Consider the following 26,716-nt stretch of genomic DNA (forward strand, 5'->3'; position numbering starts at 1 on the left):
CGGGAGACAAACCATCCTCCACACCACCGTTATCTTTGTTCAGCGCAGATTCATAAACGTCTCTCCAGGGAACAGCCAGACTCTTAACTGAACAAACCAACACCACTATATGAAATAGGGGGCAAATATTTTACATAACGAACATTTGTACAAGACTATGTTTCATGACTAACGAAAATATCGGTGTGCTCATAAAGTACATAAAGTATTACAAACACAACACAAAATGTTTGTTTGGAGCCCATATAGCTTATGTTCATTCCAGTGGCATGCAGCATAAGAGCAAAGCTGTCGGCACTCGTGTATGTGGCATTCGTAGCCGCATATGACAGCCGTAAGGTACCCCATCAGTACAAGCTTCATAGGTCACTCATTCAGAACTCCTTGCAAGGCTGGAAATCTTCACAACCAATTCTTTCCCTGTCCCCTATTCCCAAGCCTGTGTTGCCACAGCTCGGACTCCTTTTCGGCTGAAGGCACTTCGAGCACGTGTCCAGAGTCCGTCAGCCTTGCTACCTGCTCCCCTGCAACCACATCACCTATGATCCGCGTTGGGTATCCCTCCTGCTGCTCAATTTCTTTGCAGTACGCTTCGGCATTCTCCTTTGGAAGGCACATCAGCAGTCCACTCGAGAAAGGGAAAATGCAACTTACTAGTGCTATACATTTCAACAGTATAAATTGTCACTGCAAACTATGAAATAAACTTGAAATAAAATTGCCGCTGTTTTGCCGCAATTCCTGTATTGCCGCTGAATTGGTGAAATTCCTGTGTTATGATTATAAATATATTATTAATGCACTCCACTCCTTCTGTAATGCCCCCAGGGGCCTTGAAGGTATTGAAATAAATAAATAAATAGATAAATAAATTTTATATGCTAATATATTGGCTATATAATTAGAGAAAACTCCCAAAATGATGCTTTAACACATTCACTGCATCCTGGGTGACCGGTGGATGATCCAAGATACTCAATCACGCGAAGGATTCTGTCACTATGCTCAGATTTTTAAAAAAGCCTGTGGAAAGGACACATGCCGTGTCGCTGTAGCCATTTATTGGCGTTTCCAGGAAGTTGGCATTGCCAAGTAAAAAAAAATTGCTAAAATAGCACTAAGGGAAGCGTTATCTGTGTGAAGACAAGAAATTTTCTCTATGTGAAGCCTCAAGAAGTGCCAAAGACCTCCCTACTCCACCCTCTACAAGAACCATGCATCCATCACCAACCCGCATGCCTCCACACAACAGAAACCCATGCAGCAGCACAGCAAAAAAAGCAACAGTAAAATCAAATCCAAAGGGACAGTGGGAAAGTCTGCTGCTTTCAAGAAGCTTCCCCAACCAGTCAATGCCTAGCTAGGGGGCTGCCAACCTAGACACCTTACAGAAAAATTTTTCTGCCTGTGGAAAGCCTCAGCTTAAAGTAAAAGCATAAACTAAAGTAAAAGCATTAAGGTAATCACTGTAGTGTTCCAGCGATGGCGTTCTTCTCCCGCTCGAATGCGAGCAACAGCACCTCGCGGAAAGACGGGTAGACAACGATCTCCTTGAGGCGCTCCAGTGCCCAGCGGCTCCCGGTGACCATTAGCTGGAGAAACCACTCGTCCATGCTGTCCGTCTTGAGATCGCACTGGATGTCCTGAACGCCACACCAGTCCTTCATGATCTTCGTCAGGATGTCCTCGTAGCGCAGCAGGATTTGGAAGAATTCTTCGTCTTCCCGGTTGATGTAAATCCTGGAGGGACAGCCAACAGGTTGGCGGAATGCAATTAACGTATTTCGGGATACTGCGGTGAATACAAATATCGATGCACTATGAGTAAGGGTATTTTAGAAAAGCTGTAAATTCGCAGGTTGGATTTGCGAAACATGCAGTGGCTGTTTTTGTTAACTTTCTCAGTAAAAGCTGTCTGCTGCGTATTTTGATTGTTTTTCCCTTTAAACGGAAACAGAAAAATTCTGTGTCAGTTTCCTTGCCTTGAAAAAGGTCTACAGGCCTAGTAATCATGACAATGAGCTCGAGACACCGGTACGCAGGGTCAATAATTATTTGCAAACGATTTTGTACAGGCAGTTTTGGTCTCCGTCTGAGGCTTAAGTTCACCCCGATGTCAGGATTGCCCGGCCAACCCGGACAGATGCATTCCTGATGATGTCGGCGACGCCGGCAAGCACCAAACACTGGTTGTTTACAGGTTTTACAGGCGAGTTCGGTAACCTCACAGCGTTAGGGGCAAATGCACCTTGACGTCACTGGATTCATTCAGTTCTTCAAGCGACGTCACTCCAGTTTAGAAGAAAGGTGTGAAATATACCTGATCAGCTCTGTGGAGGGGCACCCCTCGGGTGCCCTGCGCAGGTAGGCAAGGTTGCCGGACATGGAAAGTCGGTTGAGCGTGATCAGGGCCAGGTGTCCCAGCCGGTAACGGCGCCGGCACTCCTTGGAGATGACCTCCCCGTCGCTTCCGCCCTGAAAGATCTTGAGGCACCATGCGCACGCAAAGCGCAGGCACAGGATCACCAGCTTGTGTGGCGGCATGTCCCTCGAGAGGGAGCGGGACACCTGCAATGGGAGGTGAATAGTGATAACTCCCCGATAACTCCCCCATGCTGAGGATGGCACACAATCCTTAAGTGCATTTATTTTTCAATACGTTTTTCTGGGTAGAGCGATGACATTCCCTTACTGTGTTAACACATAGAGTCGCCTTCGCTTCGCAATGGGAGCGTGCGAAATGTCTTGAAGGAGCTTGTAAATACCCTCTAAACCTACTTAAGCTCTCGGGACTTTTATTAAAATAAACCTCAATCTCAGTTAAGTGCCCGATCGTGCGCATTTCCCATTTGTTTGAAAAAAGCCGAACATAAGGCAGGAGAAATCGTCAGTGTAGCATGACTGTTCGTTATTACTCAGTTATGACAGCGGAGACATACTATCTCAGTTGTGATCGTACCAGCCGGTTATCTAATGCAGGTGCGTCTACTTTACCGCTGGCCAAGCGCAGCTTATCCGGTACATGCACAGTACGTAGGTGCTATGTTAAAACTTTATAGTCATGCCACACAATCAACACAAATTGGTGCTTATGCCGAGTTACAAGGTCATCATCATCCTGGTAGACCGTCGACGCAGCTGTGAGGTCAGAACACGAGACAAAACGCCAGCACTTCGCAAGCTTCCAATACAACAGCGCATGGCACCTCCTTTCAAAGCTGCCACATGTAGCTGTATGCCACGTTTCTGTTTAAAAAACACAGAGTTTTGTTCCAGCAGGCGAACCACATTGCTACCTCTATCCTGCTTATTACGGCCGTTGGATGGCGAACTCTAGCCAGGAAACAGCGAGATGCAGAGAAGAGCCTTATGCACGAAGCACATAAAGGAGCCCAGCCCTCTAGCTTTATAGGTCTACTCTGTGGTCTCGTAGCCCAAGAAATCCACCCAACGCAGTTCTTTTGCTGGCGCCACGCACCTTGACACAGGCCTCGCGCATGATATTCTTGTAGAGGCCCAACTCCTCTGCGTCCTTGATGAAGAGGAACTCACGACTGGAGTCGATCCAGTCGTACATGAGCCTGAGCAAGTTGGTCAGCACCTGCGTGTCGCCGTGCTGTGCGCCGTCCTGGTCACCGCCACCAGGGTGCGCCACGCCAAGCAGCAGCGCCCCGAGTCGTTGGCTGAAACTGTTGCGCAATGCCGGCACGGGGAGGCAAGAGGACGTGTTGACCACGATGCGCATGAGCACATCGGACACCACCCAGGGGAAGCTCTGGATGCCACCTTCGGAGGACTGAAGCTCGTACGTCACCTGCTCCCCAACCCGGCATAATACTTTTACAATTTGTCTTCCACAAGGTGTTAGCCTTAAACTAGTCGCCGTAAGGTGTTGAGTGTGCAGTCGCGTCGAACGAAGCACGCCGAAGCGAGACCATGGACCTTTGGCAAAACATACATTGCAGTGAAATGTCTTCAGAAGACGCTGAATACTTTGCGGAGACACTGAACCTTCACCTTTAGAGGCGTGACGTGACAGCGGCTCCTTTTGCACACGCAGATACGCACACTCGACCGCAAATGAAAGTTAATCAGTAATACAGATCTATCACCGCCTATTTTGCATTGTGACGCCGCCTGCAAGCTTAACACGATTTATCGAGCATGTCGCTTCGAGTGACATCAGCACCGTTAACGACGATAGCGACGGCAGGCCATCCTATGGCCACCCGTTATCGTCAGCCGCCGCAAACACACCGTGCAACATGGTCTCAGACATAACAGCCAACGGTCCATGGCACTGGGATCAGTCCTCCAAGCCACGCGCTTCACCATCCGCATTAAATCTGCGGATGCTGGTATTCCTCCCCGAGATGCTATTTCGGCCATTAAGTTCCACATACGGCTAAATAACAAAGTAAAGGACAAAGAAAGCAACACGACTACGACACTGTTATCAAGATAATAAAGCGGCTGCATTTATCGTTGCGTTGATGAGCCATATTTGTTTTCGGCTCGTTTGTTCGAACGCCCAGATTCCCTCAATATGCACTGACGATAGCACAGCTTAATACCAGATTGAAAGCGCTGTACGCCTCACCTGGTACCAGGCGGAGGCCTTAAGGTTCTCGTGAGCCTCGTCGAGCTGCTCAGAGAAAAACTCCTCGCGCGTTCGGCGCACCACATGCTCGACCTGGCTCTCGAGCACCATGGCCATGTCCGTAGGGTCGTTCTCCTTCATATATTTGCTGAGATTGGACACAGCCCCGGAGAGGGCCTCGCTTTCACTTTCGATGCGGTACGACTTCAGCAGTGCCCGAATCTTCTTAGCATACCTGGAGCAACGGAAAAGGATGAAGCACTGTCACTGAACTGTGATTTATGACTGGAAACGGGGAGGAAGAATTTTGCTAGGCTGATGTGTTTTGCTAGCAGCTGCTGTTCTCTGGTTCTCCTGGTGGTTCCGGCTTGTTCATCATTGGTGAGCCCATACTACGTTGGGGATTTTGGCTAAGGCGTAGGTTAGAGCCCAGTTCATGTGAACCTGACGGTGTGTTTTGCTGAGAGATGTCGTTGACCTCCCCAGGTGAAGGGTTGGCAGCTTGGTTTGCCAGCTTGCCAGCCCAAAGCGTGCCGCTTTAGTCCTTCCACAAAATGGCATTGACGCAATTCCCGTGGCTCGCGCCCCAATCGGTGAGGGTGCAAACAAAATGAAAACCCCCAAACTAAGTCAACAGGAGCTAAGATCATTGACAGCCCATTATCTGCCGATCTCTGAAATGCGTCCATTTGGCCGTTGAGGCATTGTTTGCAAGTCCTCAGGCATCGCTTGTGTTGCTGACTTGCTTCAGTGCAAAATTTTCAGCTCGTTGCTGGTAAAAGCATTCATTGCCGAACAGCTTGCATGTGTCAAGCCTATCGTACGTGGTGTCGACCCAGCCCCATCCCCGCAAGAAATTCTAGAAGAATTTCAGGATGCAGGACTTGAGGTCCTCTGAGTCTACCATTGTAGTAGAGAAGTAAATGGCTCGCGTGTTGCTGCTGAGTCTGTAGTAACAACTTTTGCTGGCTCTCCCTGCCCTACTGAACTAAAAATCTGGCCGATTGTTTACCTTGTGGCCCCTCTAGAACCCCGCCCTCTTCAATGCACCAACTGCTGTCGGTTCGGGCATAGTGGCAAAGCATGCAAGTCAGAGACCCCCTGGCATTTATGTGGAGAAGGTCATTCTGCTGATAATTGCACCTCAGAGCAGCCTCATTGCTGCCTCTGCAGCAACATTATCTAGCTGATGATGCCGACTGCACAAAACGTAGTGAAGAGCGTAGCTTGTTGGACATTATCAAAGAGAAGCGGTGCTCAAGAGCCGATGCTTATGCTGCTCTTAGCAGGACAAAAGACTTATACGCTAGTCGTGCGCGCTTCTGTTGGGGACATTGAGTCCAACTTGACTGCCTCAACTGTGACCGCAGTGGAAAAAGCCCTTAATAATGTGGTTGAGCGAATGCTGAGCACTTTTTCTGAGGTGTCGGCTCATTTTGTTGCAGTCCAATCCGTGTCACCATCAACATCCGTCCTGCTAGCAACGTCTGCGTCTGTTTCAGCTTGTGCAGCTAGTGCCGGCCGCTCAACATCACCTCCTGATGCTCCCCAGGTCCCACCTAACATCTCTGTTTCTAGCAGTGCATGTCGCACAGACATCTGCACACAGATGTCGAAATGTCGTGCCCTATGCACAAGAGCCGTTCTTCCTCGTCACCATCTAATTCTAGATGTCCACAGATGAAACCTAAAAAAGGACCACCCAAACTTCTTCCCCATGTTGATATCCTTAAAGAGGCGGTTTCTGCCTCTTCAATTGGTCAGTAATCATGGCAGGTACCAAAGTGTTACAAAGGAATTGCCGATCTGTATTGTCTTCTCTTCCAGATCTAGAAATACTTATTCACAAACATAAACCTGATATTGTGCTTTTACAAGAAACTTGGTTATCACCTTGTGAATCATTTGAAATGAGAAACTTTCGAGTTTTGAGGTCAAATCGAAAAGTTGGCAGGGGAGACGGATTGGTAACCATGCTAGCTAAACATTTATGTCATCAGGCATCTATAAGAAAATTCTTCTCCCTGACTATGAGCTTTTAGAGATCAAAATTTCATTTCTGCATTGTGCCGATATTACAATTGCTAACGTCTATTTTCCTTTAGGTGCACACAGGACAGACTCTTTAGACAGCTTGGTGACTGGCACAAGCAGTGCAGTCATCGCAGGAGATTTTAATTCTCACCATAGTGACTGGGAAGTCGTACTGATTACTGTGGCAAGCTTCTCTGGTCGCGGCTGTCTGCAAATTCTTTATGCTGCTGCATTTCTAGAGAAATAACCTTTATGCAAGGGGTTGCTCGCTCAACCATTGACTTAACATTATCCGCAGGTAGGCTAGAGGTGACTGACTGGCCGACAGAAAATTCGGGTACATATAGTCATCACCTTCCTATAACATTCACTATCCGGTTATCTCCACTTAAAGCTTGTTGTGTAACCCATAAATTTGTGAACCACCATATTTATAAAAATCAGATGTCTGCCTCATTTGCCTCTATAGTTAGTACAAGCCGAGAAAACAGAGCTCAGCAGACGGTTTCATTTTTGCAAAATGCAGTAGACCCCTCAATACTCGCTGTACCCGCAGCAGTCTCTAAAAAACAGCCGTCTCCTTGGTGGACAGAAGAATGTGAGAAGGCCTATCGTCGCAGAAAAGCGGCCTGGAAGAGGCTATCCTGCAACCAGAGTCCAGCTAACTGGTTAAATAACAAATTCTTCTCTGCATCTTTCAAAAGAACAACTGCAGAAACCAAGGAGGAGTATAACCAAAATTTAAACATATATCTTTCAAATCCTCGCAATCAGAAGGCCCTGTATCGATTCATGGCACATAACAAGAGTCCTGCAGTCTCTCTCCTCACTAGTTCAACACTGTTATCTCCACAAAAAGCGTAGGAAACCCTGGAGTGCATTGCTCAGGGATTGGCGTTACGCTTCCAGATGCAGAGAAACGTCCCTTTGTGCACAATCTCACCCTCTTCGGATTATACCGAGGTTGATGCATCAGAGCTCCTCTCAGTCCTGGCAATGTTGCATCCTGCAGCTCCTGGACCAGATGGTGTCACTGTTGGTACGATTAAAATTTTAGCCCAAGATTTTACAAGCGACCTCTTAGATATGGTCAACGCTTCGTTGGAAAATGCATGGATTCCAAGCATTTGGAAGACAGCGAAAATTATTTTATTGATGAAACATGCAGGAAAAGGATACGTCTTAGATAATATTTGGCCAATTGAGCTGACTTCAAATTTAGTCAAATTAATAGAAAGAACAGTGCACAGTCGCTTCACAAAACGTTCATGACGTCAACGGTCTCAGCTCAGCCCAGATTGGCTTTCGCCGCGGACGCTCTACATGGTCCGTGCATGTGGATCTAGAGAGCAGAATTCGGCTTTTGCTACACAGAAGAGAAGTTTCAGCTTTGGTCACTCTTGATGTAGCAAAGGTCTATGACAGTGTAGAAAACACTTTTTTGCTCAACAGACTTGCTCAGTAACATCCTACAACCTGCATTTATGCGCGGATATCTGAATTGCTCAAAGACAGATACTTTTATTGCACTACCCCTATGTTCTAATACATATTATCAATGAACAGGTGTGCCGCAAGGATCGGTGCTATCCCCGCTGCTTTTTAATATTTTGCTCAGTGGCATTCCCATTCGCCCTGATATAACAGTTTTTGTGTATGCAGCTCACATAGCTTTTTTCGCCTCGTCCAGGGATATCCATTCCATTACCAGATTCTGCAGGGATATTTGGATGCTCTTGGAGTATGGTTGCAGGGTAGTAATTTATCTCTGAATGTAGACAAATGCAGCGTTTTGGTATTTCCTCTAGACACGCCTTTGCACATTTCATTAGTCCATCACTCTAACCAGATTCCACAAGTGGAATCCGTAAAATATCAAGGTGTTACTTATCACCCAGCATTAGATTGGAGCCTTCATATAAAGAGCAATGTGTTTAAAGGAGAACGCGCTCCAGGTCGGCTGAGAAGAATCGCCAATAAAAAGCTTGGGATGTGCCGCGACACATTATTGTTACTATACAAAGCCTACTTAAGACCTATACTTGAATTTGGTTGCATTCTGTCCTCTGGTAGCGCAAATTACAAGATTCAACCCTTAATCTCAATGGAAAGACGAGCCCTACGTCTCTGCCTTGGTCTCCCAAAATCAGTTTTTAAATGCCCTGCTTTATCTGGAAGCTCGTATCCCTGATCTAAATTCCCGCTTTCAAATATTCACGGTGCGTACCTTCCTCAAGTCGATAGACCCGGTGACTAATGTCAGCACTCCTATTTTTGTGTCTCAGCCGGCCTTGGCCACGGTATCAAATGCCACGGTATCAAGTGCCACAAATTGTTAGCACAGAACCTTTTAACACCGATTGCTTTTGATCTCAGTTCTTTGCAGTGGGTTGATGGCACGCCGGCAGCAGTGGAATTCCATTTCAACCACATTTTCCCATCTCATGCAAAACACATGCCCGCAAACATTTAAAACGGTCTTTTCTCTGATCACATATAGGAATGCCCCTATCATACGGTGCTTTCTGCCGACGCCTCCGTGAACTGCCAAAAAGCTGCAGTTGCCATCTTTTCACAGGATTTGGCATGGAGCTATTCTGTCCCCATCCCAGATTGTATTCCTATATTCTTTGCAGAATTTTTGGATCTTCGAATGAACCTGCACAAAATTCCATGTCGTGTGCCTCACGTTAATATCCTTGCTGATTTTTTGTCAGTTTGTCTCCCTTGAAACTTCAAAAAAGATTTTTTGAGCCGTTTCCAGCGATTTTTGTCCCATACACTTTGAAGGATGTCTGTTTTGTCGGGGTCCCTGGCCATGCAGGTATTCATTCAAATGAGGTGGCTGATTACGTAGCAAGGTCGGCTCCTGACGGCTCATTGACACACGTCTCGAATGTCAGCCTGCTGGCGATTTCCAGGTTTTAGTGGTTCTAACACATATCATCCAGGTTACATTTTCTCTTACTAGATAACACTGATTATCAGCACTTAGCATATAATTGGAACGTCCGTTCATGTAAAACCATGCTCTGTAGTAACAATGACGCGGTTGCGGTGCAGGATTCCCAGTTTGAATTTATATCAATGCAGGTGTGGGTTGACACCGACAAACCTATGTGACGAACGCGGGGAGGTTGAATTTGTAGACCATTTTCTCCTCTACTGTCCAAAGTTCGCACTTCAGAAAAAGATTTACCTGAAGGCTCTTTTCTCCAGGTTAGGGGCTCCCATTATCTCTGCAAAAGTTATTATCGTTTGGTGCGAGCGCCAAAGGATTTGCATTGGGTTCAATTTTTAGGATTCTCCATAAATACAGAATTGCAACTAGTAGGCTGATTTGCTAATTCTTTTAATATTATTCGAGCTCTTCTTTTTTCACAAAAATTCTGTCTGTTATATAACTTTAAATATTCTTCCGTCGTTTTTATTGATACATTATTCAAAATTCACGCTTGGTGCTAAAATTTTGTCGTAATCTTTTGTGGAAATTTCTTTGTTTCTGCCACTACACCTTGGCCAATCTCCCCGCGTGGGTATGTGCCATGTTTACTGAGGTGAAGAACTGTGAACGTGACGCAGGCCACTAAAAAGGTTGAGGTACTATAACTGAACTGTGCAGGTGACACAAACTGAATATGATGGTGTACTGTCAATGAACTGTACAGGTGTTGCAATTAATGAAAAATGATGAGTACTGTCACGGAACTGTGGCGTTGATGCAAGCAACCGAAAAGGATAAGGTACTGTCACTGAACTGTACAAGTGATGCAAGTAAGCACGGGAATTGTGAACATATGCTCCTAGTTTGGATGGCTGCAACCACATGGAGATAAAAAATAAAAATTAGCAAAAGAATTTTGGACGTTCGGTGCATCCCATTGGTTTTCTACGGCTGTCGGAAATAGTTGGCGTGAGCGCACGAAGCATTTTTGCAGGTCCGACTTTTTCCGCGAGAAGGAAGAGTCGGCCACTATAATAACTATGTTCGTGCAGAATCTCTCAGGACTCTCCAGTTTTCACAATATTACAAGTCTAATATAGCCCCATTGAGTTACGCCATGTTTGCTGCCGGGGGCTAAAAGAAGGCGCTTATTGTTGAATGCCTAAGACCTTCATCAACCCATTGCAGGAAGATGTGTACTCTCCATGGTATATAAAGTTTTCATTTTGAAAATTTTCAGCACCCTTCGTTGAAACACTTGTGGTAAGGTTAGTATGAAGCTGCTGGTGCCTCGTATTATCATAGAGACTTGATTACCGTAGAGACTGTTAAAGAACAAAAACTTGTCAATGAAATCAAACTGTGAGCACTAAATTGGGGTAATATTTCACCACGAGCTATTTTCATTCCTTACAGGCCTCGCTAGTGAAACAACAGTATTCACAACCCACGGCTTCAAACCAGTCTGTGCTTCAACTAACTGCAAGAGGCCTAATAGGACAAGTGATTTCCATGGTTTTATGGCCGCTTTTCTCGTCCCACAGTAGTTAGAGCACATTGGCCTAAGTAAGATAAAGGGTGCAATTTCTTCCAACTCCTTTAGTGCAACACACTTCGTATACAGTAGTGTTCAGAGGTATTAGTGCATACCGCTTATAGGTGGACGTGGCTTCTACCAGGAACTTTTCTCTTCCCTCGAGCAGCAGTCGGGGGTCCGGAAGGCTGTCTTCCACCACTTCAAGGCACTCGGTGCTCAGTTCAACCTGTTCATTGGAACCACACAAGGACGACACAACAGTGTGTTGCACGCATTCAGCACATCAAGAGTAAACAATGCAAACAGCATCCGTGAACATACAATCGGGGACAAAAGTTAACTGGCCTCCATTTTCAAGTTCACCACCGTGCCACACTTCATGCGAGCGCGCATGCCGTGTGCACTCGTGGTGTCGATCCTCGGCGTGAAGGACAGGCCAGTTACTTTGGTCACCGATAGTCGAGGAGCACTGGTCCTGGGTCCTCAGAACTACTGCTAGATGCGACAAGTTACAAGATTTTCCCCGTGATAATATTGAAAGGTAGTCGGTAGAGAGCAACCTAGGGCAGGTTAAACAAGTCAAAACGCTTGTATCTAGCAACACTGGCATGTCGTATAGAAGCTCATTAATCGCACCCTGATGGTTGGCTCTCTAGCAATGATACATAGAACGAAAAACCCAAACAGGCCGCCAGAGTTCAATGGACTTCTTGAGCATCTCGAATACAGACAAACGCTACAGTTCTATTCGCTGCTGTCGATGAACAAAATGTACTAAGTACATTGCCAGAAGCAGCCATGGAGTATATCTCGAGTATACTATGTGCTATGTACATAGAGCAACGTATTCAGTTCCGACAGTCAAATATATTGCTAAACATCATGTAAAAAGCATGGCCGCAACCAATTAGTTGCTTATGCAATGATCGACACGCAATCATCCATGAAAACATATAACCTTCATGTCAGAAGCTTCACTTCTCTGGCATAGTTCATAAAATGTTATAAATTGAACCTACATGAAGACCGGCAGGTTCATGCAAGGACTCCAATGGCCCTAAGCTACCGGTTGATGCAAAGTTGCTCAAGTGTTTTCAAACTGGGATCTTGCAGATTCAAGCCTTGAAGCGAACATCGGTACTTTCAGCACTCCTGTCGCTCATTTGAAAACGTGAAACCTAAACATCTTGGAACAGTCACAGATGAGGCCCTGATATCTAAAGTCTGAGTGAGCAGTCAGGGAGTAAAGGCAGCGCCAAACAACACAAACCAGGAGCAAGCACGAGTTACGGAAGAGACGTGTGCATTATGAACTGCACTATCCTCGCAAGCAGAGTTTTTCGTACAATTCCGCCGTCTTCGCCATTAGAGTAACTGCAGTCGCCTGAGCCACAAGTTGGCAAACGCTGAAGTATACCTTTTTGCAATTTCGGTAGAGCTGCCCAAGAACCTTGCGCGAACAGTAGGTGTTCTTTGTGTCGAGCTTCTCCATGAAGTCCGGGTACATGGGTGGCTTCTCAGAGTTCTGCAAGCCCTTGAGGTCGCCGCACTTGGCGAAGTCAAGGTTGACGGCACATTTGCGTGCCAGTTCGCGGCAGCGGTGCGAGTTGATGCCGCTGTCCAGTATATCGGCCCAGACGAGGTGCGCGTTGGCAATCAGGCCGATCTTGTCACCCTTGATGTACTGGCAAAAGAAGTCCACCATGTCCTGGACCTGTGGCCACCGTACACGAATGGCAAGTTCTCTCGTGAGACGGACGATGAACAGATTTCATGCCCCGTCCATTTGCACTCGTCTAAAAACTGAAGGTCAGGGTTTTTCCACGTGTGCAAAATATCTGGTGGCACTTTTGAGGGAACGAGCATGAGCGGGTCACTTCTAGGCCTGTGCTGCTGACTTTACTCTTGAGCCGGCGAGAAATGTAGACTTCTAGCAGCCGTCCCTTCCCAGTCAACTACGTATATAGTAGCACAGCCGCGGCAATGCGTTACATGTGCTCGCTTTCTCACACAAAGTAAGCCACGTTGCACACTCTCTTGACGTCATCACTGACATCTCATAAAAAATCAGCCAAGTTTGTTTATAGAAGTTTCGCATGGTTTCCTTAGCAAATAATCATCTGCTTGGATTGGTTTGGTTGTGTTGACTTAGCTACGCACAGTCACATTGGTCAACATCCAGGACACATATGTTAGTAAACCTCAATACTCAACAAGGCACTTATATTGTTAAACCAACATGATACAATTAGCCCGACAGCTCGTCTTATTCAAGTACGGACACAGTCCGATGGTCAAGCCACCACTCTCAACCTAAAATGGTCAAAAAGACGCAAGGTTTGCAAGGTAATGTCACCATTGAGCAAAGAGCGTTGCCTCTCGCGAGCGAAAACTGAGCTGCCAGGCGTCCTTATTTCTGCTTTCTACACGGAAATAAAAATTCTGAACATAGACAGTAGGTTTACCGCTGTTACAGCCTATTGGACAACGGAACCATAACTCGACTACTGCCTCTTTTCGAACCAAAAGGCCGCCTGTAGCAGATCAAGACTCCATTACGACCCATTTGCGATCAATGTTTAAAATACAGCGACAATCCAGATTTCGTCGAATTCCATCGCTGACCGTTGATGTAGCTGAAAAATTTCAAATATATTTCATTATAGACAATACTGCAGTCGGTACAACTTGACTAATAGCACCTAAAATAGTTTATCCAGAATTATGAAGCCCTTCCCCCCCCCCCCCGACTAAGACTAAGCAGACTAAGAGGCCACAAAATAAGTGATATTGCTCACCCCAATGGACGCCTTTCGTTCCTTGGGCGGGTCGCTGTAGTAGTGCATGGGATTGCAGTTGTTATTGAAGATGAGGTCCTCATACCACAGCACTGAGTACTCGTCGCCATCCAGGTCAGAACCTAAGCACAGGTAGAGATTACATTAAAGGGTACCATTGGAAACAAGCTGCGTCCGGCCGTCTCTCAAAGCAGTGATGGTGAAGGGCCTTGCTAAATGACCCAATTAAACGGTGATCAGTCAGTAGAGGAATCGTTGCGACTCCGAAATGAGAAACTGCGCAAGTATTTTATGCCGCAGGTCATGGAACCTCACAGTACGTTTTTTCTCACACTGTGATGGTGCTCACAGCATATATCAGTCAAAGCCTGCAGGGTCCTGGCCTTGGCAGAGCCCTGACCTAACGCGCACGTGAACTAAGGCACAATATACGTCACAAGTGCAGAGAGCGACGGCTATATCCGTCTCCGCCTAGCACAGTGTCAACAGGGAGCATGCCAGGAAGGGCGCGTACCGGCCATCTCGTCGGGGTGTGGCCGCTCCCCCTTTTGAGGGAAGACAATGCAGTCACGCACGTGATGCAGCTGCGGCACATTCACTGCCTCCAGCTTCCGGATGTCCCCCGGGTGCATGCACGGGTTCTTGGTCACGATCACGTCGCCTGCGCATCCCACCATGCATGGAATATTAAGTGACTTTAACGCAAAGCGCGGCTGAAAATTCAGGTGAAAAAAAACATACTTCATGCGTCAACCTTTCGGCTCCTCTGTACGATGTAACGAAAATAATAATAGTCGTTTCATTCCAAGCCCATGAATAAAATGGATATACTCGCGGACAGCTTCTTGTGGCTATGCAGTGAAGCTACGAGGGCGAGGCGCAAGGCTTTCACATGCGCAGTCTTACCACGCTCTCACGAGGGAGAGATAGGCGTTTAAGCTGGCGGTGAGTATAGTATACTGTTTCTGCTCCAGATGCCAGTTTCTCAAGATTGCCGCGATTAGCAGTACACAACGCACGGGTACCTCACCACTGTATATTCTTTATTGCATATCCGGTGCTGTCAACATAAAAGCATCGATCCATGCAAACCATGGATAACTCCCAAGATATATCCGGGACATTTCTTGGACAACTGAGCATTAGTAAGTCCTAGCTTCGGCTTCAGATATGAGAATGCTGTGACCAGAGAAAGAGCTCGCAGGCGAGGCTGAAACGAGATAATTTCGGTCAGAATCGGCACACGAGAAAACTAGGCGTGTGACCATCTATACAGACTGCAATAACGTAGTAGTACCGCCGGAGAATTCTACTTTTAGATCCGACTACAAGAATCTATATTTCTGCGAAAACAGCCCTTGAACACGCAGCACGTTTGCATACACCTTCGAAGCATGTACTCTGGCACTTTATTCCCCTACCATTTCTAACTACGTTCATATTAATGGATCCTTTCAAATAAAATACGAAAGCTGCTGCCTAAACGCACCGAGACCATGCTGCGCTATGCTTGCTATAGCAAGAAAACAGGTTGCTGGGATACCTTCGAGGATGGTCGCAGGGTCGTTGACCTTGTACCGTAGCATGTCGTTTGAGTACTGGACAAACACCTGTCCGTACTCGAGCGTTCCGGTCTCGTCCAGTACGCCGAACATGGTGCGCCCGTAGTTCGGAGGAACCAGAATACGAGCCTTGGTCCTCAGTTCCTCTGCAAAAGGCGCATACATTATCCGGCGTGAAGAGGCAAGGGTTCGTCGGTCACACATGCTGTTGTAGAGAAGTTTCGACAGCTCCGTGAGGGCCATTCGATGTCTTACGAGCTGAAGTTCTTTGCCTCAGAAAACATTTATCTTTATGGGCCATCTCTTACTTGACCATAATCTTTGTCGTCAATTCGCTGAATGTTAAGCCGGTCCTTTAGGTGCCATATATGCATTCGTCGGCTATAACAAGGCTTGTACGCGGGTCAAAAATATCTGTTGTTCACTGTGATACTGACTGAAGGCATTTAAAACCAGATACCACCTTCTAGAAATGTGTGGTTATTCTAGACGCAAAGGGCAACAACTGTAATGATTACCACAATAGGCCTGGCTAATGCAAGCGACCGGTTCTCGATGGTGTCACCTATAGCTTTTAATCTATTGTCCGTAACATTAACCTCATGGTAAGAATCTTATGATTGCACTAAACGTCGCAACAAACTGACAAGGAGCATCTGGTGAAGAAATTGGAAATTTGAGATAACTTTGAAAGATCCCGGAAATTAGCGTAACTAATCAACAAAAGGACGAAGTTGGGGCCAGGGTGCTGCCTCACTACACTTCTTTTCAGACTACGAAATGAACAAAAGCGGTTAAGCTCGTGCGTTTCACTCACTCAGGACCTTCTTGTTGACGGCGCGAACGAGAGCCCGAAAGAAGGGCTCGACTGTCAGGTCGATGCCCACGCCGGCCAGCTCCTTGTACGGGAGACACAAGGCGCAGTAGGCACGGAGAACCTGCACAATTAGTAAGGCGCCCAGTTTCGTTATTAGTTTACAAGCACCGTCCCACTTCAGAGGTCGTTGACCCCCTCGCCGAAACCCTGAATCCATCCTTAAATGCGACTAAAATGGGATCGGATGTCGAACATGGGTTTCAGTCATTCGACTAAAATAGGATCAGCTGTCGTACATACGGTTCAGTTATTCGTCTAGTATGGGATCGGCTGTCGAACATGAGCTTCAGTTATAAGTAGAACAGTGCAAACACTGACACCACACATGGCACAAAAGCTGCGAACATGAAAAAAATGTCTCACATGCGCGGCCTCGTGGGGATCCATCATGCTGTCGATGAAGGAATCGAGGATTTTGTTCTGCATCATCAGGAACACCTCGGCCTTTATGCCACTCTGCTCCAAGATGGTGATCATGGGTCGGTTCAGGTAAAGAACGCCTGCGAGGAGCACGGTAAATCATCACGGGCGTAAATATACTGTCGCGGCTGCACGCTCAAAATGTAACTCTGTTGCAGTAATCTATTCCTACAATTTGCAATGCATGCCACGGATTATCCTCACTAATAAATCAGCGACGTCCACCGCAGAAGGAAGGCGTGCCCTTCCACGCTTTGTAACATACTGTGCTCAATGACTATGCCTTCTGTCTACTTGTGGTAGCGAGAAGCCAAGTACAGAACAGTGCGCGACTGCCAAAATTTCAAGCTCTAAGTCCGCTGTGTAAGTGCAACACTGAGAAGCAAATGTACATTGAAATTTTCGCGCAAATAAGCAGCCTTTCGTCGCTATCCATTCATTTGGTATTCATTCCAGTGGGTAGAGAATAAGTACCCCTCCCGTATTCTGGCCTTTCAGTTATCAGGTTAATCTGACCCAGAGGAAAATTTCGTCTACAATCCTGCTTCCCGTAAACTTTTCGCAATGACTGTTCATGGCCACGTGAAAAAAACGGCACTACACTTCAACAGAAATTGTGGGATACTCTGCACGACAATTCATTGTAAGCGTGGAACAGTACCCCGAACTATGGATCCCTGAAAATTCGCTAAGATACTCATAAGGAGCCCAGCGCAAGCCCACTAGGACACAGCGTAACTGCAGTCGGATACAACTGAAAAACGAAGCGGCTTTCCCCCGTAAAAGGACCCCCTTCCAGCCAATGGCGTCAGCAGATTTCCATGACCCTGCTAGCGTGACATGCGGGAAGTGCCAGACGAAAAGCGATTGTCCACTCCCTCTTTGGTCGGGGACAGTCCCCTCCCTGCATTGTCGCGCCGCTCCTTGCGTTGTCTAGCTAGCAGGGTCATGAGAGCCGGCCGTCGCCACTGGCTGGAAGGGAGTCCTTTAACTGACAGAAAAAAGTCGATTCGTTCTTCAGTTGCATCCGACTATAGTGGGCTGCGGGAGAGAGCACGAGAGAATTATGTGTCTCTGTGTCCAACTGCTTCTCTAAGCGCTTTCTGTCGATGGTTGCGGTCATAGGGCATGAAGACAACGCACGCGGCTTGCTCGTCTTCAGCACGTATAGGTCGGAGTGGTCCGAGTGGAACTTGCGCATGCTCTCGCGGAAGACGATGCAGCAGCCACTCAGCGTCGGGTCCAGCAACAGCATTCCCTTGCAGCCGCCGTAGCGGATTTGTACGGCACATGGCTCCTCGCCCTCCTCTAGCTCCAAGGCGTGGTGGACCTGCGGAAGGGCGGACAATGAAGGCTTCTACGAACGACTATGTACTTAGGTCACTCCATACATTATACTTAAACAAAAATAGGAAAAACCGCCAGGACCTTGTCATATGCATGAGCTGCGGGATTACATAACCAGTTCCGTACCGGTACAAGCTTTCTCCTGGCGTGGTGCTCGTGTTTCACGTAATTAGGGTCACAATGGCCAGATCCGCTGGGTCATCATAACCAGAAAGGACACACTGCCGAGAGCACCGTCCCTAGACTTTCTAAACTGCAAGGAGGTGAGTTTTACTCAGGACATAGTAGTCACCACCGATGGCGACACTGCCTGCCGCAGAGGAAGTCTCGTATACAGATATCGCTGCAAAAATACCGTCCTATGCATCACAGGTTTCTGTAGTTCATGGAGCAGAAACTTATCCCACGCATGGTGCATGACTAGACATTTGACTTGGGCAGCATTTGGACATTGATGACACGTCCACAGCTCACAATAGACAGGGTTCATGCTGGTGTATATGACAAAAATTTAAGGGTTTTCAAGGAATTTCAAGGACCACATTTGCAATTATAAATCCAAATAAGACAGATGTTCAGGGGTAGACAGAGGCGTGAAATGATGAGAATTCACTAAAAAAGGGGATTGTCATTGGAGCCAATATTTTAACAAAGAAACTTGTCTTCGGGTAAAACGATGGCAACAGCATATTTCCTTTTTCAACCACTTCTCATCATTGTTTGTTACACGGATGACCACTTTCAGTTTGTTAGATGATGCAAACATTTATTCGCTAATGAAGCAAAGCAAACACTCAATCAGTCCTTAGGTCATTGGAGCCAATATTTTAACAAAGAAACTTGTCTTCGGGTAAAACGATGGCAACAGCATATTTCCTTTTTCAACCACTTCTCATCATTGTTTGTTACACGGATGACCATTTCAAAGCAAACACTCAATCAGTCCTTAGGTGGCCCCAATTTGCTTCTCCTCAATTTTTATGTCTATGTCCAAGACATCCTACTGCTTGCTCTTGGCAGTCTTCCTTAGGATGTCCGACTTCATTATGCAAGTCAGGCCACTGGTTGCCTCTGCATTTTCTGCATACAAGTCTGCTGAAGCTGTCAATCCGCCTTTTTCACGACGCGACTGCGCATGCGCCCATCCCCTGGCGGCGGTGTCGCGAAACATATTGGAAGGGTCGCTCGCTCCACTCGAGACCGGTCGTGGAAGTGTAAACAAACCGGCTTCCTACGCGGGGTGCGTTGCTGCAGCCGTTGGGCGTTCAGCGCGACGCATTTGGTGATACCTACGAAATGTGTTGCATACGGCAGCAATGCCCAATATGTAAAGGGAAGTAAACTCGGATTTTTTCGCTTTCCGAGCGCTTCCCGGGACAGCCTTCAACGCGAAACGTGGATAAAAGCAGTTCGCCGGCTCGACGATCGTGCCGCCCTTGGGCACCGTCAAGCACGTCAAGACTGTGCGGGAATCACTTTGTGACAGGTACGGATGAGGTACTGTGTTTAAATGCGTGTGCAGTCTATCACGAAGTGTTTTATTCATGGGCAGGAAGGCCTCGAATGTCACCGCGGCACCCAGACTTCGTTCCGACGTTTTTTGCTTTCTCAAGCAAGAAGGCCAAATGGGAAAGTGCTGTGAGCCGCTTTCAATGCGCGATGGAGCGGGCAACGAAAAAGAAGCTACGAGAGCATTCACGCATGGTGCTAAAATTTTGTCATAATCTCCTATGGAAATTTCCTTGTTTATGCCACTACACCCTGGCCAATCCCCCTGTGTGGGTATGTGCCATGTATTAAGAGGCAGAAGAAGAAGAAGGTGCGTTATGCGTGTTCGAACCATATCCATGATGAAGAGCTCTGCGTGGTATCGCCGGAATGGATTAATGTGCGCCTCTCGCGCTCGTCTTTAGGGACGCGCATGCTTGTTTAACCAATGCAGCAGTATGTTGTGGGAAAATACAGTGAAATGCTAACAGAGCTGCTTTGTTGCGAGTACGCTTGTGCTTTTATAGCTCGTGTAGCTATTCTGCAGCGCTTGAGCACAACGATTGCTTGTGAAAACTGTTGTCCCCAGTCGTTTTCTGTACTACGGCGTGCACGATGTAGTATCCACCTTTCATGAATGGCAGGCATATACAGCGGAAAACGCCAACCTCACTGATGGTGGATATTTCATTGAACATAATGTTCCGAATGTAGCCTTCATCTCTGAAGCGGCGGCCCTTGCTAGCTGGTGTTCGCATCGCATGCCGGATGATCGGAGATACTAGAATTTGCTTTTCAGTGGGCACTACAGCCTGCCTCAGACTTCTCACCAAGCCATCAGTCAACCCTAGAAATTCTCCAGGTACCAGGTGCTGCCCAGGACACGCCATCGTTGACCGATTCCAACAAAACGTGCTCCGCAGCGGCACTGAGTCCGGCCGGGTTGGGCGCGCAGTACCCTACCAGTGAGCTTCCAGCGTTGTACGCGAGGTGGCAGCACAGGAAAATGAAAAAGGCGGATTCTGCAACTACGGCTTCTAGTTTCTTTTTCCTCCTCCTGAGTTTCAATCTCTTCATCAATGCACCGTTTTTTCCGCTGTTTCGAATCTTCACGCTCCTGCTTTTTATGTGTTTTCAAAAAGGCACGGTATTGGCTCTTCGGAGAAGTCACAGATGCTCTCAATTCCTTAGTGATGGGAACATTGAAAATGCCACCTGCTACGTGTACAGCATCACAGCTAATCCGCTGTGAAATGCCCTGCGTCCGTCACAAGTTGATGCTTCTTGCACGCATCCATCAAGTTTGACGACTGTGATGGCGCTGGCTGTGGTTCATTAGCTTGACATTCAGATATCGTCAGGAAGCTCCTTACCATACAGCTACTCCCGGCGGCTTGCATGTGCTCTCTATGCTTTGCACTTTTTAGATGGCTTTCTAGTGCCGACTCCCCCATGACAGTGATGTCGAAATACTTACAGCAAACTTTGCATTTTGCCTTGTGCGGATTTGACATGTCCGACGCAAGCCACTCTCGTTAGTCGTCGTTGTGCAGCCATAACCTCTGAAATTTGCATTTTCCGGGCATTGTTTGCACGCACGTTGACTGGCACACACTACGCTGCAGATGCACAAAATGTCACGATACCGCCGCACACGCACACCCATGCACTACACGGGCAATAAATATCGCGATACAACCGCACATACACATATCAGCACTACGCGCGCAGAAAATGTTACGATGGAACAGCACACGCACGCATAAGCGTTACACGTGCTCTAGACATGACGATACAACCGCACACGCAAGCGCTAAACGCGCACAAAATGTAACGCTTCGACCGCGCCACCACACACACAATGGCGGCCATTTGTCTACTCAACTGGAAAGTGGATTAGGTTATATTGGATCTTGGGGCTTATAACCGGCGGACATTACACTGAAGTCCTAGCCAACTTTTTTGGGACGCTACGACGGAGTCTGCCCGCCGTGTCGTCACCACCACCCATCACTTGAGCCTATTCCAATTTTCAAGGCGGCGTTTAGTTGTTTCGACCGCCCTGGCCTTGGAAAAGGCTTCTTGCTCATTCACCTTGCTGTCGGTCGTTCCACCCTCTGTCGGCTGACCTGAGTCGAAACCTAGCGCCTGCAGAAGGGTACATGCATTCGGTTGGCAGGGGTGGAGTGATCTACACAACAGAACAACATGCTCTATCGAATCCTCATCCTGCCTACACATTGTGCACATGATGTCCGCATTGACCTGGCCGGATACCGGGCTTGCCACTTCTTCGTGCGCAGCACCCCCGCTCGAGCCCCGAAGAGTAGTGCACTCCTAAGGTACCACTGCCAAGGGAGTTGTCGTAGAAGGGCTCAAAAAGTACACAGGAAATGGTTGAGAGGAAACGGTGGACAAGCCAGCGTCATTGTGGCTAGACGTTCACGAGCGTCCGCTAGGCACGCGCTTACTTGACTGTACGAAACTTACACTCTATTTTTAACAATATCGCACCGGGATTTCAGGTGGGTTGATATTTTATTAAATACAGTATTGTGCGTTTTTATCGCTGACACTTACAAAAGTTTCCCCGCCTCAACCGCTGGCTCGTTTGCGGTGAAACTGCACACAAAGCTTGCGTATTTTGGTAACATTTGTATCGTAGCAAGTTTGACAATGGTACTTACTTAGTTCAGGCGCACATGATGCGAAACCGTAAGCGTCTACGAGAGATCGGCGAGCCAAAACCCGCAGACGACGCTTTCTCGCTGAAAACCGGCAGTGACGCCATCTGTTTTCGGCAGCGGAAAGCGTCTCGACTAGGCCGCCGAGGCGAGCGTTGCAAGGAGCGCGGGCCCTTTGAATATGCCGTTCGGCATTTGCTTCATCTTAAATATTTTCAAATTATAGCACTGAAAAACAAACCAATTCCAGGCGTATCTCATCATTTGCCCGCGCTCCTTGCAACGCTCGCCTCGGCGGCCTAGTTGTGACGCTTTCCGCTGACGAAAACAGATGGCGCCACTGCCGGTTCTCAGCGAAAAAGCGTCGTTTGCGGGTTTTGGCTCGCCGATCTCTCGCAGACGCTTACGTTTTCGCATCATGTGCGCCTGAAACTAAGTAAGTACCATTGTCAAACTTGCTACGATACAAAAGTTACCATAATACGCAAGCTCTGTGTGCAGTTTCACCGCAAACGAGCCAGCGGTTGGGGCGGGGAAATTTTGGAAAGTGTCAGCGATAAAAACGCACAATACTGTACAATCACTGAATGTTAATTAAAAATAAAAATTTTAAAAATTCAAGGGTTTTCAAGCATCTTCGAAAATTCCAGGACCTTCAAGGCCTTGAAAACAGTCCTATCAAATTCCAGGGTTTTCAGGGGTTTCAAGGACCCGCACGAAATTATTTAGATATACGATGGCCTCTCCTGTCCAAAAGAAGCGAAGCATTATAATGGGCGGCAGAGTTTTGGGAGAGAGTTCCTGTCAGGAAGTTGGATCGAATGAGATGGCTGTGGGAGGTGCGAGGCATGAAAAAAGGCTTCTGCTATTAACAACAAAAAAAAAACTCGCAGGACTGTGCCCACCCGTTAAGTGCAAAGTGAAACCATCGGTCAAGCTCTGTCTGCTTCCGTGACCTTCGGGATCCCGGCCGACGGACAGACACGCTGCGGAGGATGACTACTTTGAAGTGCGGTTTTGACTCGTGGTAATAAATTTTTTCTCTCTCTCCCTATCTCTGTCTCTCACACAGGACAGTTACCAGGTGTCCAACGTGAATGTATAAGCGTTGGCAGCGGTGTGACAACAATGAATTTTTCAGAAAGCCCTGCCGCTCCTTGGCACGCTGCCAATTTCTCTAGTCGATTCATGTCGAGGCATAGTAATTGCGCGGGAGCGTCTTGGCGCCAGCGAATTTCGTCGCTACCCGCGCGGGAGCAACTTTATTGGCGCGCGGGCAAAATCGCCGCCGGCACAGCCACGCTTGTCTTGGTGACCTGAGCGACACATTAGCAAAGGTTGTAAGTTTACACTGGTTGTCGATAAGTACGATAATATACATACCTTGCGCAGCAGGCCGTGCGATATTCGCCCTATGCCGTCGCTGAAGATGTACTCGCGATGGGAACCATCGCTGCTGCGGCCAGGGGCTGCGTGGCGGATGTCCGGTTCCACAGACGTGTTTTGGCTCGGGACCGTTAACAGACCCAACGACTGCGAAAAAGCCTGCACGCAGGAAAAGAGGTCTAACGAGTGGGCCACTTTGCCATAGCTGGCTGGCTATAATATTGGTGATACAGAATTCATGTTTGTGCAGCTGGGAGTTGTGAAACTTGTGAAACCTTTGCGCAAGTATAGAGAAGTATAGAGTGGCTTCTCAGCAGTAGAAAGTGTGTAATGGAAACAACACCTCCATAATAGGCATTGGTACTCCGAAAGGAGGCTGATTTGCCTGGTTAGATCTCCGGAGACAGTCCGCGCAGAGTCGTAATTATTTATGAATGCTAGTCTTACTTTCCATTCCCCCTCTGGAGCATTTTGACACTCCCACATTCGATTCGAAAACGCGCAAGGCATAACTTATGATCTTGTGGATAATTTCACAGTCAGATATGAGTCACTGCACATTGCGCCTGATCCCTGCGGACCACTGATCAATGAAGGGCTCACATAGCTACAATGCGATCCAAACAAATATGGATTAATGCAATGCACCTGGCCTTGAAAGTGTGATGAATGATGGTGAATGGCAGAGATCGACACTTGGCTCAGCCTTCTTGAAAACAAAAGCTCCGTTATTAAAAGCGAAGAAGAGATTCCCTCACCCACTTTCGTGCGATTTAGTCGCTTTTCCCATCACCTCTCTCAACAAGAACGTGACTGGCCTCTGACCTGTCCGAGCCGTGCCATGAACTTGGGCACGCTGACGATGGTAGAGAGGTCACCGATACCATCGCGTATCTGCTCCGCGGTGCGGCCCTGATTGTCGTGCGCGTAGAACCAGAGGCCGTGGCTGCGTAACTGGCTCGTCGAGCAACCCAGGAACATGAACCGGCGGCCACCAATCTTCAGGCCCGACGACAGCGGAGGCTTGATCACCTACAGAAAACAAGCCCAAGGTAAAAGAGAGGAACTAAATGGACGGTTTACATTGTCATTTCAAGGAGCCAATCCCATGCATAACTTTCCTTATTATCCTATCAAATATCTTCATGCAGTTTTGTGCCCTCCTCTGCACTTCAGCTACATGAATCCATACAGCAGTGGAACGAAAAAGCGACGGTGAAATCAAATTAAAATAGGCAAATAGAAGCTCATCAATGTGAGACTGAAATGTAGCACTACTGCCAATATAGATTTGTCGCATGACATTTTGATTCCCTGTGCCCTTCAGTGCGAAAGGAAGTAGCCGCAATCCTCGAGTATCAGCGGTGTCTCTGCGTGTGAAGCCTTTCAGTAGCAAGTGCATTACCGGCTCACTTGGTGAGTGGACACGTCAGTCGCACTGTGAATAGGCGGCGCTGCCCACCTACAATTTGAGGCAGTTACACGCCTTTCCTTCTCTCAAAACATAACTGGATCCCCGAGTAAGAGGACACCTCAACAGCGCTCTGAGCTACGTGGCGGTGGTGTACATGTGAAAAAAAACAGTGCTTTCGCCCAGTCTTTTGTGCTTAGCAATGCTAAACCGCCAGCCATTTTTTTACTTGAGACTTCAGATACTGCATTTTTCAAAAAATTAAGCACGCTACGGCTACTTGTTCACTAGGCGATCATGAACCCCCCAACAGCATACCGCGCTAAGAAAGTCGTCCTTGCAGGCACCCAGCGAAAAGGAGATGAGCTTGCAGTCGTCGTCCCGCACGACGATGCGCAGGGCGTAATCTGGGTCGCAGTTCTGAAGCAGGCGGCTCTTGCACACAAGTTGAGGGGGCATGTAGACGCGCCGAGTGGGCGTCAGGATCACCTTGCGCACCTTGACCATGTGGGACGGCAGCTCCTGGGCGATCACCGAGCCTGTGAAAACGTCGATGCGCTGCCGGTGCGCCCGATACCGGAAGTACAGGTGCTCCAGGGCACTGCGGAACCAGAACACCTGCGCGGTACCGCGCCACAAGGACACTGTTCTTGATATACTGGATATTGAAGTGTTGCACAATGATCGGTAGGAAAAAGAGGCAATAGTGTTGATGTACAGAAAGCATTGAAAGGGACTGTAGTCCGAGAAGAAATGAAAAAAAATTTAAAAACACGATTATGTTCAGGGTTCCCCGGCACTTCTTATTTGTAAAGTGAATTTTTTCCTCACTTTCCACCTAAAATGACACCTTGAGATCAAGCTTCACAAAATTGCTAAGCTACACACCGTTCACTTATCTGTGCGCCCCTATTATCACACAGTTAGCATACTGCATTTCTGCATGCATTCTTTAACCGATCACATGTCTTAATACCGAGTTCCTTGTATATCAAACTGAGCTCCTCGTTCAGTTCTGTAATATCGCGCACTTGTAGCCACCTTAAAGCAGCGCGGTCAACACCATTTCATGCAGCTCTGCACGAACATCAGAGGTCTCCCAGGCGCCCGCGTGGTGTTACGCTTAGACCTTTTGAATAAGCGCTCCCTGAACGTCCGTATGCACCGTACGCTAGCACAGTGAAAGAGATAGCACGACCTATCCCCTCATTTGTTCGCAACCGTTCAAAGAGCAGCTATATTAATATCAGCGTGCACACATTCCTATGCTATTTATCCGACGATCAGGCACACAATAAAAAATTTCCGACAACGGTGGCTCGCATGCATGAAAGCAAGCGTTATCCACATTTTTTGCGATATGCTGGGAATACACAGGAAACCGGACTTTGAATTTTGTAACAGAAAATCTCGTGAGCAAGCTTGGTCACGGCATGCAAAGTGCCGACAATAATGCAGATACAACATCTTTGGAAGGTTCAAGTGAAACTTTGCTAAGAAAGCAGCATGCCACTTCCCGATGCAGTCTCTGGTAGTCCACACTTCCGCTACCATTGCCCTATATAGCCTGCAAGCCGCCGTGAAGGAATGAGGCGGAATGCTGATGCCAACAGTGCACTACACTTGTA

General features: G+C 47.6%; 1 protein-coding gene across 2 annotated transcripts; it reads right to left on the reverse strand.

The window, feature by feature from the left end:
- Positions 1–613: 613 nt before the first annotated feature.
- On the reverse strand, positions 614–25,680 carry LOC144112824 (uncharacterized). Of its 2 annotated transcripts, XM_077645638.1 has the most exons (15): positions 25,407–25,680; positions 24,503–24,709; positions 23,675–23,836; positions 17,916–18,102; positions 16,716–16,852; positions 16,293–16,413; positions 15,457–15,621; positions 14,428–14,574; positions 13,914–14,035; positions 12,533–12,829; positions 11,229–11,341; positions 4,601–4,835; positions 3,479–3,814; positions 2,321–2,568; positions 614–1,740 (listed from the first exon to the last, which is right to left on the reverse strand). In XM_077645638.1, the coding sequence occupies exons 1-15, from the start codon at positions 25,593–25,595 to the stop codon at positions 1,464–1,466; spliced, it is 2,943 nt and encodes a 980-aa protein (XP_077501764.1). In that variant the 5' UTR covers positions 25,596–25,680; the 3' UTR covers positions 614–1,463. The 2 variants fall into 2 exon arrangements, with proteins under 2 accessions (XP_077501764.1, XP_077501765.1); XM_077645639.1 differs by lacking the exons at positions 23,675–23,836; positions 24,503–24,709; positions 25,407–25,680 and adding an exon at positions 21,770–22,001.
- Between the last annotated feature and the right edge of the window lie 1,036 nt (positions 25,681–26,716).

The sequence above is a fragment of the Amblyomma americanum genome, chromosome 1 (genome assembly GCF_052857255.1).
Source record: "Amblyomma americanum isolate KBUSLIRL-KWMA chromosome 1, ASM5285725v1, whole genome shotgun sequence".
NCBI lineage: Eukaryota > Metazoa > Arthropoda > Arachnida > Ixodida > Ixodidae > Amblyomma > Amblyomma americanum.